Source organism: Cyprinus carpio, chromosome B6 (genome assembly GCF_018340385.1).
Source record: "Cyprinus carpio isolate SPL01 chromosome B6, ASM1834038v1, whole genome shotgun sequence".
Lineage (NCBI taxonomy): Eukaryota > Metazoa > Chordata > Actinopteri > Cypriniformes > Cyprinidae > Cyprinus > Cyprinus carpio.
Genome location: NC_056602.1, coordinates 19818537 through 19836387, shown reverse-complemented (window position 1 = coordinate 19836387; position 17851 = coordinate 19818537). Strand labels below are relative to the sequence as shown.

At 35.2% G+C, this 17851-nt stretch overlaps 1 protein-coding gene across 8 annotated transcripts in view; it reads left to right on the top strand.

Annotated features, from left to right (window-relative positions):
- The first annotated feature begins 4415 nt into the window (after nucleotides 1-4415).
- The window catches only part of LOC109092127 (dynamin-like 120 kDa protein, mitochondrial), a 41376-nt gene continuing 27940 nt past the window's right edge, over nucleotides 4416-17851 (top strand). The window contains exons 1-7 of one of the 8 annotated variants that reach the window (XM_042726095.1): nucleotides 4416-4625; nucleotides 5836-6154; nucleotides 6413-6509; nucleotides 6642-6749; nucleotides 11043-11090; nucleotides 12296-12384; nucleotides 14928-15047. In XM_042726095.1, the coding sequence (XP_042582029.1) occupies nucleotides 4597-4625; nucleotides 5836-6154; nucleotides 6413-6509; nucleotides 6642-6749; nucleotides 11043-11090; nucleotides 12296-12384; nucleotides 14928-15047 (810 nt within the window). In that variant the 5' untranslated portion in view covers nucleotides 4416-4596. Of the gene's footprint in view, nucleotides 4626-5835; nucleotides 6155-6412; nucleotides 6510-6641; nucleotides 6750-11042; nucleotides 11091-12295; nucleotides 12385-14891; nucleotides 15048-17851 lie in introns of all 8 variants that reach the window. The other 7 variants (XM_042726094.1, XM_042726093.1, XM_042726097.1 and 4 more) reach the window with 7 other exon arrangements.

Below are 17851 nucleotides of genomic sequence, written 5' to 3'. Positions count from 1 at the left end.
TTAATACATAATGATTCATGAATCATTAATCATATCCGATTATGTACGCTCCACCATATATTTGCAAAATGCACAACATTTAGCCATTTACAAATTAGTCTCACATTCTAAATGTTGCAGCTGCACGTTCAGTAGCCCATGTTTTTTCAGCTGACCCCATTTTAGAATATGATAAACCCCCTCCCCTTCAGAAAGAAGCAATCTGGGGTGCATAGCAACCACCCCCAAGCCTCGTCTACTGTCCTGCTCCAGTTGTTCCCACCGCTGGACTCTGGGGCAGCAGAGCGTACAGTATGAGAGGCCAGAGACACTGATGCACAACACCTGTGGCCATGTCTGTTTGATCCTTGCCCTTAATCAGAAAGGTAGTGTTGTTGTGTGAAATATGTGAATTCTGGGTCACAATATACCTATTTATTTATTTTATTCCTTGTGTTCAGCAAAGAAATATTACCTACATTAGTCAAGACTGAACCAGATCTGCTGAATGCACATATGGGTGCACCTTTGGATGCTAACATTGTACACATGAAAATTCTTTCTTTTTTTATTTTGTGGAAATTCCTTCATCTAAGGCAATTTTCATAACTAGTATTTTATGTATAAATACACACATATTCAAAAGTGTTTAACATTTTTATGATGGATAAGATGGAAAATTCTGGGACAAGGTAAAAAAAAATATTAATTTGAGTAAAAATAGAGTGAAAGAGCACCCCCCCCCCACACACACAGGTATTCCTATAATTATGTCCCCATAATTATAGGAATACCTATGTGTGTGTGTGTGTGTGTGTGTGTGCTCTTTCACTCTATTTTTACTCAAATTAATATTTTCCATAGGCTTAATGGTTTTTATACTGTACAAACTGTATTTACCTCTCACACAAAACTTTCTTCCATTTTAGATTTACAAAAAAAGACTTTGATTTATAAGCTGTTTTCCTCACAAGGAGGATTTTTTTTAGAAATATAGATAGATACATAGATAGAGAGAGAGAGAGAGAGAGAGAGAGAATAACATTGTGAAATATTTTTACAATTTAAAATAAAAGTTTTTTATTTTAAGATATTTTAAATTGTAATTTATTAATTTTATTAAAAAGCTGAATTTTCAGCAGCCATTACTTCAGTGTCATATAATTCTTCCGAAATCATTCTTATATTATTACCATTATCAATGTTGAAAACAGTTGTGCTGCTTAATATATATATTTTGTAACAATGTAAAAGTATTTATTGCAACAATTTAGTGCATTATTGCTAAATAAAATAATTAATTTCCTATAAAGAAAGAAAGAAAGAAAAAAGAAAGAAAGAAAGAAAAAGAAAAGCAGTGATAGAATTTTTGAACAGAAGTGCATATTATAAGTGTATACACGTGGTTCTGTGTGTGTGTGTGTGTGTGTGTGTGTGTGTGTGTGTGTGTGTGTGTGTGTGTGTGTGAATAATATGAATAAAAGTACAGTATAAAAAAGAACTGACGATAATTTCATGATTTAACATCAGCCCAAAACTTAGTAATTACTGTAAATATTATGTTCTTCGATAGACTGTTTCTAACAGAAGTACTAGAATGTGAAAAAGATAACATTGAAGCTACTTATCCAATTAAACGTAATTAAATATACAATATGTGATCTCTCAGGTGTTGCAAGTTTTGGTTGTGTCAGAAAGGTGTTCTCACCTTTGGGTAAGTGGTTTTAGACTAACCCAACCCTTGAGGACTGTGTCCTTACATACACCAACACAAGTTGCTTCTAATCAAAGAAATCTGAATGACCATCTCTTAAGCTATTCAAGGATCTTAATCTTATAATCCCGTTATCCTATGTAGGTATTCACATAATTTAAATGATAACACTCTCAAGGGTTTAAAGCTGATTCATGAATCATGTTTTATGTGTATAAGTGTGTATAAGTAAAAGAGGCCTTTTTTAGTGTTGAGTTGAGTGTGACTGGATACATCTACATCTTGACCAATAGAGCAATTAAACATGCATGAATACTGTATATTATTAAAACAGTCTTGTTCCCAGTTTCAATGCAAACCTGCATGAAGCTGATTTATTAGACCATATAAAGGTCCCTCTGTTTGTGGTACTATTTCAGGTGTTTTCTTACACTAAAATAGTCCTAGTCCCATATTCACCCATCTAAAAAAAGCAGAGAGGACAATATTTGTTCTTGGTTTCTAAACAGAGCTCTGAATAATGAACTTACGGTCCAAAAAGGACAGAGTGCTTCTAAAATGGGAGCCAATACTGGTTATGTTCAATCATATGTGCAGTGTAAGTAATTGTCTCTAGAGGAGGTCACATATACACTCTGAGGTTTTGATGACAACAGCATTTATATGTGGGAATGAACACCTTTCTCTGTACTGAATACAGGAGTAATCCTGAAATTGCAAGTAACAATACTAGTTTACACTAATAGTAATACTCAGTCTGTACAGAACTAGATTAGCTGTTGTGTGTATGGCCTGAGAGTGTTTATTAGGCCTTAGAAGACCTTGTGACACAGTTTACCGCGCTGAGGAGAAAGTAAGAGTGCCTCATGAGGATAACTACTGTCCTCAAGGAGCAATTGAGTATGTAATATGAATATATTTTCAGTGTGTGCATCAGATTTTAAGTTTTGAAGGGCCTTAACCTAGTTTCACTGAAAGATGAGTGAAGAGACCCTGGCACTTTTCTAGGCTGTACGTATACAGGGAGACAGCAGCCTCGGTCCTATCTCATAACTGCGTTACTAGTGCAGACACAAATTGATCATGTCTCGTGTTCTAGCTAAGAGCTACGATTGATCTAAACTTGCTATGGCATTGTTCATTCAATTGACATTTTACATCATGTGTCAACCAGAGCGCCTAGATACAGTGTAGCAGACTTTTTTGACTACTGAACATGCACACTGTTTTGAAATCTGATTTTTTGGAAATTTATATTCAAACTTGTTTTTTAATCAACATATCTATGAGGAGCCTATAATATATAAACTAAAATCTGTGTATATGTGTGTGCTTCACATACCAGCAATTTCTGAGTGAAAACTTGTTTTTACACTTTTTATTTCTTTCAATCCCAGTAGACACACTATAATATTTCAATATTGTGGCATCGTCCAAAGAGGTTACATGATAAGCACATGCAGTGGGCATGAAAAACTTGTCTATACACTATTCATAGTCCAGAACCAGAACAAAGAGCACCACCAGTTTAATAAAATTTGACCTTGCCAACTGAAGACACTCAAATAAGAAGATAACACACTCAGTACAGTCTTTGTTCACCTGACGGGGACATTCATTACAGAAAATAATATATTCCCTCTTTAGCTTACCTTTACCTGTGAGAATGACTGAAGTTTTAATTCTAAAGTCATTTTGGTAAATCTTAAGTTTCAGATATAAAGGTTAAAGCCAGTCAGTCCATAGCATCTATCCATTTTTACACATGATTTCACACACTGTCACATTTGTCCCTCTAGTGGAATATATTTGTACTGCGATCATAAGTAGGGCCTTACCTTATTCTTATTCAAGTAATCTCAGAAGGATTGCCTACTAATTGGACTTGATTAAGTCTTGTAATATCCTACTTTTTTTTTTTTTTTTACCTTTGTTGGTTTCATTACCTTCTTAATACACAAAGATTTTAATAAATAAAGAATGCTTAATTTAAAACTAAGGAGCACGCTTTTAGGAAATGCCATGTCTATATACTGTAATGCAATCATATTAGTCAAATACTGTATCTGACTGCTACTTAAAGCTACTTTATTTGTGAGAATATAATGTAATTTATAAATCACTGAGTTTTGGTGGTGTTTTATCTTTTATCTTTTTTTAATTATTATTATTATTAATTTATTATTTGATTATTTTTATTATTAATTTGTTAAATTGATTATTTATGTATGAATTGTTAAAATTATTTAATAATGGATGATGTGTTACAATTCTGTAAACAGAGAACATGAACATTAAGTCTAAGCCTAGCTTTTTTAGTTTCTCTTTCACTTTTCAATTGCAAATAAACTACACTGCAGTGAATTGCATCATAAAGCAAAAAGGAAAAGGGAAAATACAAACGTAAAAAAAAAATAAAAAAAAGTACACCTAAATTAGTAAGAAATATAAGATAATCATAGCCCTTAAGCTATTTGTTATTTTAATTCTTGTTTAAGAGATTTTATAGTAAGGGAAGTCTCAGCGAGAAACACTTTAGTTATAGGAAAAGTGTTAAGAAATTTGTGAAAAAAACAAACAAACAAACAAACAAAGAAACTAATAATACACGACTACTGTCATAAAAATAATGGTTTAATTTCATTTTACAAAAAACATTGATACAGCAGTTTATTGACGCAGTTAAAAGTCCTTTTTTTACTTTTATTTTGACAACATGACGTCACGCTGTGGACCAGGAACTACTTTCCACTCGAGCGGCGCTTGACTGGTGATCGTCTGCTTGTATGCCCTTGTTAGCCACGCAGCTAACCCAAGTGCCCCATTTGGAAAGATGAATTGAATTTTATATCGGAAAGCGATCTGATAGACATCTATATTTGCCAGTAGTTGCTAATAACAGGATGTTACGAGCCGGAAGTGTAGTTACCTGGTAAGTAAAGCAGCACGTTTGCAGCAGTTAACGTTAACAGTTACTGAATTGAACGCAGATACAGTAGACTGGAAACTAATGTTAGGTGATTTGATGTATCAATATAAAATGGCTTATCACGTCTCTGATATACATATACTAATCTATATTTATACGTGTGAACTGTGAGGATTAGCTCTTAATAACTACTATTAGCTGGTATCGTTTCGTAGACACTGAAGGAGACACCACCCAAAACACCGGCCCCACTTTTCACAACTCTAATCACTTTTGCATTAACTATATTTTTTACGAAAATTCTACATTGATATCATATGAATGGTCTTATCAATATAGTATTAATAGCTGTCTAATTTGACACCTTCTTTCCCCCATTTTAACGCTCTAGCCATTTGAAAACTGCTTTAGGAACCACGAGCTGTCCTGAGATCTTTTATTTGCGTTCTTGCTCAGAAATGTATTTATAATAACTTAAGATGACATTTTCAGGTATTTGGTGGTCTGTTAACACAGCTGTCAAAACTGTGACCTTGTGTCATATGCTGTTTTGTGGTTTTGCATTTTACATTTTCTGATTTTTAAGCAGCTTTTACTTGTATATCTTATATCTTTATGGCAGAAATAGATTGATGTTTTTGCATTAAATGTTTATATCCATGTTTTATTTACAGAAAACTCTGATGTTACTCCATAACAGCTATAAATTGGCTCTTGTAATTGCAAACAACGTCATACCGCGTGAACCTCTATTTTGTTCTAATTCTAGCTATCACAAGTCATTTTCACAGTTTAAAAATCATTTTTAACTTTGCAAAGGCTTAAAATGTTACAGTTGTCAAAATTGGGTCATAAATGCTATGGTTTTGCATGCATCGTGTGTCTGACAGAAAGCAGGAGACCTGACAATAGTTTTTGCTATTTTAAATAGTTTTTTAACAGTATGTTTGATATTTTTGAGTCACAAATAGATACATAGTTTTCACTGCATATTTATATCTAAGTTTTATTTACAAAAAAATAATGTGAGGAGGCCATAATGTTATTTTATAACATCTATAAATTGAGACTTTTGACCACTGAGCCATCCGTACTCTTGAGCCATGCATTTCAACGATAAAGGCTAAATTCTTCTTTTATTTTTTTGGTTGTTTTTTATGACTGATGTGTGTGTTGATGTGACAGAGTGATCAAATTGTTCTTCTCTCTCCAGCATTGCCTGCAAGACTCTGCTTCCCTCCAGGATGGGGGTGAAGTTTAGAGTTCCGCTGCAGAAACTGCACCCGCTCTCCCGTGCCATCCATCACCGCTACTCTGCTAACAACAATCCACAAAGACCACCTCACTGCTCAGCTGCCCGCCATTACACGTCTCTCTCCAGGCTCCCCATGCGTCCTCCCAAATCCCGATCAGGAGGCCACGGCTATCAACAGCACCGGTCCTTCTGGGTGGCCCGTCTTGCTGCCAGACTGCTGAAACTGAGGTACATCTTGCTGGGCTCAGCAGTTGGAGGTGGATATACAGCTAAAAAGGTATGTCTGAGTAGTTGGTTGTGTTGTGCATATAAAATAACTGGCTCAAGGTCATTGTACTTGCAAATTCAGAGTCTACAATGAGGTTCAATCTGAATTTTAACATTCTGAGTTTGCTATTTGTCTGATTTTTTTTTATATAGTATCAGCCATCAAATCAGTTGTCAACAGAAAAATACTATTTACTGTTGGTATCAGGTAAAATATTTATTAGTGCATCACTAGTCAATGTAGCCTGTCTGTTTTGTTTGTTTCCAGACTTATGATGAATGGAAAGATATGTTTCCTGATATGAGCCAATACACATGGATTGTGCCAGACTTTGTTTGGGAGCTGAGTGAAAATTTTGATTTAGGTAAGTAATTTGTAGAATCATGTTCTGATTAAACCTGTTTAACATATGCATATGCTGCAGTTGCAAATTATTTTGTGGTGTTGACTTTCTGATTATATGCTGTGAATGTTATTTCTGTGTCCCCGAATAAAGACAAGCTAGCCAGTGCTTTACCTGAGCTAGAAGAGATAGCCAAACTTTTACCTGATATGGAAAAGATCGGAGAGAACTTCACCTTCCTAAAGAGCCTCCTCTCCAGTGGTAAGCAATGTCCTTTAAACGCACCTCATGATGGACACAAATGGAATACAGAGGAACAATTCTGTTAAATACAAATGTAATGATTCATTAAAAATAAATATTGCTGTTCAAATGTTTGTGGTCAGTATTAAAAAAGAAAAAGAAAAAAGAAATTAATGCTTCTGCTCAGTGAGGTTGCATAAAATTTATCAAGTGTCATTAAAGGCATTTATAATGTTACAATTTATTTAAGCTTTTTTCTTTTTCCAAAGAATCCTGAAAAAAATGTATCATGGTTTCCACAAAAATAAAGCAGCACTTTTTCAATACTCGAGTAATAGTTGCTTAAAACCCTCTGAAGTCGATTAACACGTATACGCGTTTTGGGGTATTTTCTCCTGATAACCCCGAAAAGAACTTAAATTACACTTTCAGTTTTGATCGTACAGATAAGAGCAGTACATCAATCGAATCTGTAAAGGGTCTACTTTTTTTGTATACAGACATAATAACCACAAAACTTTGTGCACTTATAAAATAAAGATAACAAACAAGGAGTGCTGTCTGCAGCCTTTGTCTGCGCTGATCTTCAGTTACAAACGCGTCATTAAAATGAACTGTAACTCAGTGAATAGTCAACACAGAGACATGAGAGAGATATCTATAGAAAGCCTGACATGTCTACTTTTAAACTAAACAAGTGCTGCCGAAAACAAATATTCTGTGATAAAGTAATCCATATGAAAAAAGAACGCGATGTCCGTTTTTCACGTCTCCCTTCATTATCTTCTAATGCGACCACGCCCATGGTAATTGCTTCGCGATGAGAGGAATAAGACATAATTCACCCCAAAAAGATGTGATGTGGTTGAGGATTTGAGATTTGGATTTCCTCAGAAAAAAAGAATGAAGCACTTTATTCAGCAGAGATCAGAAACATGAGTAAGTCTCTTTTTATTTATTTATATACTTGTATTAGTTTTCACATAATGTGTAAACATTTTACTGGTTAGACTTTTTCCAAAGACTTTTTCCAAACTATAATTCCTGACTAAATGTATAATATAGTGAAATATTATGAAGTTTCAATAACAATATACACTACTATACCATTCAAAAGCTTGATGTAAATAATATAAATGTACCAATAAATGTAACTGTAACAAATGTAATAAACAATGCTGTTCTTTCAATTTATCCCCCCTAAAAAACCAGAAAAAAATATTCCCAGCTCTTTTCAACATTAATAATAATAATAATGCTAATAATAACAATAAATGTTTTTTTTGTAGAAAATAAGATTGTTAAAGGATTTCTGAAGGATTGTGTGACTGGAGTAATGATGCAAAAAATTCAGTTTGAAAGTCAGCTTTGATTGATCCTAATAAACTGTTTAACTGCACTCACAAGTGGATATTAAATTATGTTGTGGGATAATTAAATATATTCTAAATAAACTACAAACATAAAATTATTATAGATTTATTTTGTCCTCACATTCTTTCTTGTAACTCATCCCTCTCAGTGACACAGGTGACTGAATGGCTCATTATGCAGCTCATTATGCAGGTCTTTGTCTTCTCAGGTGTGAATTCATGATAGTTGACGCCTACTCGCATATGACTTTTACCAACAAAAAGTGTCTTAGAAAATTTTAATCAATATATTGTTTTCTGTAAGTGAGTAAACAAGATGATTTTCACATCATTTAGAAAAAAAAAAATCTAGGCTACAAGCTCCAGTTCTCAAAAGTCCCGGGAACCAATGTTCTTTATGTGTTTTATTGCCTTATTCAAGTGATTTAACATTTTTAGTTTTTCACTAACCACGCATAACATTTTTTTTTCTCAAAAACACAGTCATGTACATACATGCTGCTCACATATTATTATAGCTCAGTTTGTGCTGATTACAGTGAGATTAGACTTTAGCCATTTAGATATTTATAAGAAACTGAAAAAAGCACAAATGTCAGGGCATGACAAAACTTCTCCAGGCCCCAAAAATACCCTTAGACTCCAGAGGGTTAAATAAAATGTACCTTTGTATTCTCAGGAATAAATTAGAATTTAATGTATTTTTTTATTTTGAGGATTGTTTTTTTACATTTTAATAATGTCACAATGTTTTTTTTTTTTTTTTTTCTGTGTGTTTGATGATCAAATAAATGTAGCCTTGGTGAGAATAACTGTGCGTTCACACCGCCGCCGTTGAGAGCGTCAAAATTGCTCTGGCTGCTCTGCCAACAACGCTGTAGAAAGATTCGTGGACACTCTGACGCTCTGACGTAGATCGAATGTTATCTTGTATTTAAAGTGGCCGCAAAGCAAACAAGCTTGTTAATCTTGTGCAGACTGACCATATGGATGGTAAAGTTAACCTCATTAAATATTGTTGTGGATGAAGTATTAAAGGGGTACTCATGCCAAAATGAAAATTTTGTCATTAATCACTTATCACCATGTCGTTCCAAACCCGTAAAAGCTCTCTTTGTCTTCGGAACACAATTTGAGACATTTTGGATGAAAACCTGGAGGCTTAAGTCTGTCCCATAGACTGCCAAGTAAATAACAGTGTCAAGGTCCATTAAAAGGTATGAAAGTTGTCGTCAGAATACGCCATCTGCCATCAGATGTGCAATCTGGGTTATATGAAGCGACAGAAACACTTTTTGTAAGCGAAGACAACAAAAATAACGACTTTATTCAATAATTCCTTTGTCAGCGGTCTCCTCTGTGTCTCTTCATATCACTGTATGCTTTGTATGTGCTTCTATGTCATCCGCGCCACAAGGATGCGCTGTTTCTATGTGTATTTAGCTTTGATTTGAAATAAAACCGCACCTCCTTGTGGCAGCAGCATACGGTGATATGAACATTGTTATTATTTGGCAGTCTATGGGACAGTCTCAAGCCTCCAGGTCTTCATCCAAAATATCTTAAATTGTGTTCCGAAGAGGAACGGAGCTTTTACGGGTTTGGAACAACATTGGGGTAAGTGATTAATGACAAAATTTTCATTTTGGGATGGAGTATCCCTATAAGATCCTTTACCTAATAATGTATAAAGCACTAATACCACACTGTATAAATACTCTGATACAAGTAAAATCCCTGCATTGAAAATGTTACTTAAGTAAGTATAATCAGGTATACACATTACTTAATGTAAGTATAATCAGGAAAATTGATTTAAAGACTATAATACTATTATTGATGATAACATTAGATTATTATTCCTGTAACGTCAATGCACATCAGCAGCTCACCAGGAACACCAACAATCTCAGACACCTTGGTCCACGCATTATTTTTATTTATTTATGTCCCTGTACGCAAACAGGGACACGTCGTAGATTAATGGGAAACCCGCTACAGCAATAATCAACCTCTCCTCCATTTTGCTTGGGAACTAATGTAGTCGAAAAAAAGTTCACAGGTCTGCGTTCTCTGGAATCCTCTCAAGCGGTGGACTTCTACATTCCGATTCATTGCCGCCGAACCGTGTCATAGCTGATTATCATCAAGTTAACCTGATTTCAACTCTCCTCGATGCTCTCAATGTCCAAATCGCGCCGTGCCGCTTCTCACCACTTCTCGACCCCGGCTCACATTGACTTCCGGCCACTTTGATGCTCTCGACAGCGGCAATGTGAACGCACGGTAAGGGAGTTCTTTCAAAAACATGAACATTTTGTACTGACCTTAAACTTTTGAATGGTTGTGTACATTTTTCAATATTTAAAAAAAAAAAAAAAAAAGAAAATTGGGCCATATAACCAAACTCCCTCTTTATTACGTTTAAAGTGAATGTGTGTCTGTTTTTCTTCTTCATTTGATGTGTATTGTCTATTTTGAGTTCCAAAAACAAAAAAAACTAAATGCACTGCAATGTTATTTTTCGTAAATGTCAGTTTATGTTAATGTGTGTGTGAATGTTAATATTTCTAAAGCTGAAAGGCACTAAATCTAACCTTGGGGTCTTGTGATTTCTATCAACTGAATGAATTAGAATATTCTGTACATTCTGCTTTAAAACATCTGTGCACTGCTTATAATCACTTTCATATATGCATAATCAGCATCTTCCTCATTATAATCTTATTTAAGATTGTTAACATCAGGCAGAGTTATTTGTTTGCATTAACATATTTTTCAGTATACAGTGCTGACAGTGCTCTCCTGTTAGAAACCCAATCCAGTGTGCAATGGAATGAGCTCTTCACACTACAGTCTACAGTCTTTATTTTATTTCCATTTCATTTGTTCCTCTTGTTCCTCCCTCCTCCTCTCCCCCCCTTCACGTTCTTCACAGGTTTGGGTAGTGAAGTCAATGGAGCTTCTGGTCTGCGTCTGTTATTAGGTGTGTAAACGCCTCACTTGGCGTGCCTCGATTCCTCCTGCGCTGCTGCACTGACGTAAAATGGATTTAAGTTGATGGGGTGTGCCCCTCTAAGGATGGACCAGCAAAACCCCTTATCAAAGGAAATAATCTCTAAAATATCATAATAATGTTATTTAGTCAGCTGCTACTTTATCATAGAAACTCAATTTGAAAACATAGCTTTACAGTGCTGTTTTCATTAGCTTTCAAAAGTTTGGGGTCAGTAAGTTTTCCTTGTCATGTGATCTTTCATAAGTCATTATGATATGCTAATTTGGTGCCCAAGAAACATTTCTTATCACAATTGAAAACGATTGTGCTGCTTAATATTTTTGTGGAAACTATGATACTTTTTTTGTAACAATGTAAATGTGCAGTACTGTCACTGATGATCAATTTAATACATCTTTGTTAATTAAATGCATTAAAAAAAAAAAAAATCTTACTGACCACAAACTTTTTAATGCTAGTGTATATTTAGTTTAGACTACAAAAACTGTATTTAGATTACAAAGACTCAAGTGCTAATTAGTTTGACTTATTATAATTTAGCCAAGATTAAAAGGTTAACATGGGTCAGTTACAGATGCAGTTCCAGACACTAACAGCATCTGTAAATGTGTGATTACTCTGATTTGAATTGTCTTGCCACTTGGTCCCTTGACTTCACCTTCTCTTCTCTTAAGATTTTGTGGGCCATTCCCTGTGTTTGTCTCTTTCTCTCTTTCCATCGTCATGACTAATTTATCCTATATGTTTGAAATTCATACAGCTCAAGAGTTTTGAAAAGTACATTTACTGAATATCTAATATGATTTTCTTCTTAGCATCTTAGACAAGGAGTGATTGTTTAGGCCTGCATTTTATATAATGTCCATGTTTTCTACAGCAGATTACATATATTTTCTCATCACCACACTACAAAACTATGATGTTACGTTCTATTATATGGTCTTCTAAAAGTGTGCCTATATTATTTACAAACTATTTACTTTTCAAACCTTTGAGTCTCTTTGGGATATGGTGACATAATGTAATTACTTTAAAATGCAAGCTAATAATATGCTTTTGCATGCTAATTTTGTTTGTCACTTGACACGCAGCTCTTTTTTCTAAAGGTAATGTAAAATGTGTGTTTCACACAATAAATGCTAAATGTGTGTTTCAATCACCCCCCCTCCTAGAAACCACAGGCGAATCAACCCTGAGAGCAACAGATATCCCACCAACATCTGCAGCCATGTCTGACAGCAGTGATAAACAGTTTAAGAAGGTAAATGACTCTGTTTTCTGAATGCTTAAGCTTGCCCATGATATATGATGATCCTTTTGATTCTTTTGTATTTCCAGTCATTATAATAATTAAGGCAGCTTAAGTTTCTTTACCTGCATTTTTCTGCTTAGCTGTGTTGCTTGGGCTTTTTTCAGCATTAACTAAGTTGCTAACCGCTGCTGTGCATTTGTTTTGAAAATGTACTGCAAAAGACAGACACCTTTGGTCAGTGGCTATCGTGCACTTTTGTAGTCCTGCTAAATATGGACATGGTTTTAGTAGCTTGTTGCAACTGGCTAATGCTGAAGTGAAGCTGCTTTTTATTAAGCTGTCCCCCACCATAACAAATGAAAATACGCTTGGCCAAAAAATATGTGTACTGTCATACTGGAACAGAAAATTTTGTCCATATAGTGCACCTGTGCCTTTTTTATTATTATTTGTGAGCAGTGCTGTACTCTGCATGTTGCTCTTGATAATTTACCTCTTTTGGATATATTTGCATTCTTTGAAAGAAATGTCTCTCTCAGTGTACACTTAAGGGCAGATGTCTCTTTTTCTCCATTTACATGATGAATCAATGACAGATGAGCATCAAGACTATTAGAGATGTATCCCAGCAGTAGGTTCACATATTTTGTCCTGCAGCTGCATTGAAACTCTTGTTGCAGTAGATTCATTTCTGTCTTTTTCAGCTATGTGTTTGTCCATCATGATCATTATTGCAATTCACTCCTTGATTTTTTTAATGTTTAATGTCAGTTTTTTTCTTTTTCTCATTTTCTGTTTATTCACTCATAAATCCTTTATTGTCTGCAGTGAAACTAAACACTTCAGTTTAGAGTAGCACTAGTTTAAGTTTTTCATATTAGCATGTTTTATTAGCATATTTAAACTTCTGTTCAGCAAGGATGCATTAAATCGATTATACCTGTGCATGACAGTAATGATGTTTATAATGTTACAAAAGACTTATATTTCAAATAAATACTGTTCTAAATAAATCTAATGCACTTTGAGAGTTCAAAAGTAAGGAGCTCCAAACCATGTTCTTAACTAAGATAACTTGACTAAGAAAAAAGTCAGTGAACTGACTTGTACCTGAACTTTAAAGGTGACTCAACCATATTTTTAGTTGTGATATACTGTCTCAGTCTAAATTATTATTATTATTATTATTATTATTTTATATTATTATTTCTATGACAGTATTAGCCATAAATTGTAAAACAGTTGCACTGTAAAATAAATGAAAATGAATATTTCATAGGTATAATATTTTTGCTGTACACTACAGTAGGGAAATTACAATACTTCTTTCCTAATTTCTACACTCGAAAGAGATATTTTGAATTTGCACTGCAGTAATGTTACCCATTTAAACTGCTAGCTGTCAGCAATTCAAAATAAAAGCTTTTATTTTGATGGAAATGACAGTGGAGCAGTGTTGCCAAGTCCATGGTTTTCCCACGGAATTGGGCTGCTTTAACACTGTTGCTGCGGGTTGTTTTTCATGTCAGCAGGTTTAAGCGACCCCAAAACGTGATATTTAGCCCCTAAAATGGTAATTTGGGAACCCCACAAAAAAAGAGTTCACTGCATTCCCTGATTGTCTGAACGAAGTGCGCGCTTTGCTTTAAAACACGCAGGGAAAACAGTTTTGATGAAGGTAATAAGCCATATTGTGCTTTCGGTTTTATTCCGTTTGACAGATACTGTTCCAAAGCATAATTGCCCAAAACACAACTTTAAAGAACTTTTATGTTAGAATAAGAAGTTTAAATATATTTTAAAAACTACACATTTTGCCTGGAAGACCTATCGTTTCATATCGTCATGTGACCACGATATCAAGATACAATATTGATAATACAGTTACTTCCCTAGTAATAATAGTTGTACAATATTTTAATCAAATAAATGAAGCTTAAAGCATAAAATACTTATTTGTGTATATAACGTCAGACAAAATTATGAAATCAAATTAATTCCAATGTATGGAAGCAGCATGTTTTTGAAAGATATGTCTAGTAATATTTGCTCTCTCCAGCTTCAGGCTTTGCACTGCTCTGCAACTAAATCACTTATTGTACCTCAAATGCCTGCTTTCATTTATAGTAGTAGTTTTATGTGATCTTAGTTCATCTGTTAAAAACTATTAGGGTTGCCATTACAGCAGTTATAGCAGCTTGACAATACTGACTGTAAGTGTAGGTCTTGAATGTGATTCAACATTATTAGTGTGAATAAATATATTTTTTAATTCCCTGTGATCTTCATAGTTTAAATCTTTCCCCTGCCTTTTGCTTAGAGGCCCTTATGGTTGTCTCTTACGCTCTTCAAGATTTTAGGTTCATCATAACTGAGTTAGATTCAAAACTACTGTATTACCAAGAGCAGTATATTAAAGTGAGGCAAACCATTTCCCAAAAGCTCTGCCATATCCTCCTATTAGTTGGTAAGCAGGTTTATTGACTGCCCGTCTCTGTCACTGTGCCGTCCCTCAGCAGGGGCTGCTCAGCGAGCTCATTCTCATTCAACAGCAGATCCAGCAGCATGAGGAGGAGATGCGGCGGGCGGCAGCCAATAATGCTCCCCCTCCGCCGCGTGACCCCAGTCCCAGCCCGGCCCCGAACCCCAGCCCCTCACAGTCCAAACGCAAGGTGAAGGTCCACTCCCCCACCACCCCTCTGATGCTGTGGTACTCATGCCAGTCTTTGACAGCTCCACACCATTCTTTTGTAGCTGTTTTATGCCTTTCAAAGCAAATATTGAATTTATGACACGCATACATTTTATTAGATGAATATAAAAAATATGAATGGTGGAGGTATTAATGACTGATGTGACAGAAATACAGACTTAATATACTCTAGTTACAAACCAGATAAGTAGCTCCACCCATCCAAGATATTTGTAATTTGCAGCTCCAATGTAGTGGCCTTTCGGAATGATCATATCCTAAGCAAGAGCTTAATCTGCACTTGTATATTAATTTGATCTGAGCATCTACATGGCTACATGATTTTTCCACATTTCACTGTGATCTTATTCCATCCCATAGCTTGGGGTCCAAAGTCTGAGACATTTTTTTCATTTGATCGGGGATACTGTGGCAGGATGGGGGGAAATCATCACAAATGCTGTTTTTCTCTCTGAACATATAAATAAAAACTGCCTTTAATTAGAATAACTTTGAATTCTGTCATCCAAACTAAAATTACTATATCATACTTTTGTAATAGGTAGATTTTTATAAAAAGATTCAACTCTTCTCAGGTCAAGGGTATTTCAGTATTATTTTACTGTTTAGATGTTGCTGAAAAGCCTGTAATAGGTTTTTTTAATGGATTTTTTTTCTGTTGTGACAACTTAGACCACGTACATAAGTTTCATCTTGGGCGTTTGGTGTCTGGTATTTTTAACAAAAGTATTACAGTGACCAAAGACTCATTAAGTTTGGTTTGCCTATTTTAACTTAACCAATGTTGGCAGAGCCGTCGTGTTTTATGTATTAAAGACTGCATCATAAAGCTCGCTCATTAAGATTTGCAATGTACACTTACAAAAAATGAAGCTTATTTGGCATCTTTGGACTTGATGTTTTGGGCTCTGCTCATAAAGTGATCCAGTTGATTTTTTTTATTAATTTGGGTGATCATTTTGTAAATGGTGACTTATGATTTAGGTATTATGTAAGAAATTATTCTTTGGGAGTCAATTGAGAGCAGGAAGTGCTTGCAATAAAAAGTTTCAGGCATTGTTCAGAGTAGTACAAGCTAGACAGGGAGAGATTAAGGAAAGAGAAAGCAAAGTTTTTTTTAATATATAAATGAAGTCAAATAGTGACGAAAGAGATGAGTTTTCAGGTGTCACTTGAAAATTGTCAGGAATTCAGCATTCCGGATAGGGGTGGGAAGTTCACTCAACCAGCCAGGAACGATGAGCGAAAATGTTCTGGAAACAGATTTTGTGCCTCTCTGTGATTGTACCATGAGGCGTCGCTCACTCATAGATCTCAGACTTCTGGAGGGGATGTAGATTCTCAAAAGGGAGTGGAAGTAGGAGGGTTCTGAGCCTTTGGCTGTTCTATATGCAAGCATCAATGTCTTGAACTTGATGCGAGCCGCAACCGGTAGCCATTCTGAATCATTTGTAAAGGTTTGATTGTGCATGATGGAAGTCCAGCAAGAAGGGCTTTGCAGTTGTCCAGTCTAGAAATGACAAGGGCCTGGACAAGAAGTTGCGTAGCATGCTCCGTTAGGAAGGATCTGATCTTTCTGATGTTGTGCAATGCAAACATGCAAGATCGAGCAGTTTTTGCAGTCTGGTCTTTGAATGTCAGATGGTAATCGAAGATTACACCAATATTTCCTTGAACTTGATGGGGTGATTGTTGATAAACCTAACTGGATGGTGAAATCATGCTGTAGAGTTGGAGTGGCAGAGAAGACAAGAATTTCAGTCTTTGTTAGGTTTAGCTGTAGGTGATGTTCTTTCATCCATGCCGAGATGTCTGCCAGGCAGTTTGAAATCTGTGCAGCTACAGTTGGATCATCTGGTTGAAATGAGAGATAGAGCTGTGTGTCATCCGCATAGAAATGGTAGGAGAAACCATGTGGCTGTTTTTTGGGACCCAGTGATGTAGTGTATATGGAGAAGAGGAGGGATCCAAGAATGGATCCCTGAGGCACTCCAGTGAACAGCTGATGTGCTTTGGAAACCTCCCCTCCCCAGGCCACGTAGTTGGTGGAGTTAAGTAGGCAGGTATAGGTTCCTATATTTTGGTATGTGCCTTGTTTCAAGATAAAACATTTGGATTTGAGTTTATTATGGGCTTACTCTCATTTGTTGTTTTTTCTAGCTAATGAGTCAAAGTGTATCTTGTGATTTCTGGCACGACATGTTCATAGAGAAGATATACAACTCTGATCCGTGTTTAAATAATTAATTAATAGTTGTTTGTTTTGTTTGTGTACACACTGAAATGTTTAAAAATTAGTTTTTGGTTTTCGGGAGTCATTTCGGATGCGGAATGTGGTTGTCGCTCCCGTAAATTACTGAATTTTTTGCGTACGAAATTGGATTATACACTAAAAGGAGAATTGAAAACTGGTTTTAGCTGTAATGTGTATGTGGCTTTAGTGTGGCAAAATGTCCTTCATTTGTTAATGTTCCAAAGAGCATTTTGTGAGCTACAGTGGAAGTAAATATTATCTTTTACACAAATGGGTTCGCATGATCAGTATCATAAATTTGCTCATTTTATTGGTGACCTAGAAATACTGCAAAATCTTTATGTATGAAATATTTATTGGTTTATATTTCTGCAAATTTCTATAACTTATAATGACCAAATCACAGATTTTTAGGGTGGTCTCAGATTTTGAACCTCATGGTATCTAGCATAGACTTTAAATTCTTTAAATTTTTAACAATCAAACTCTGAGTGACTTTGAAACCATGT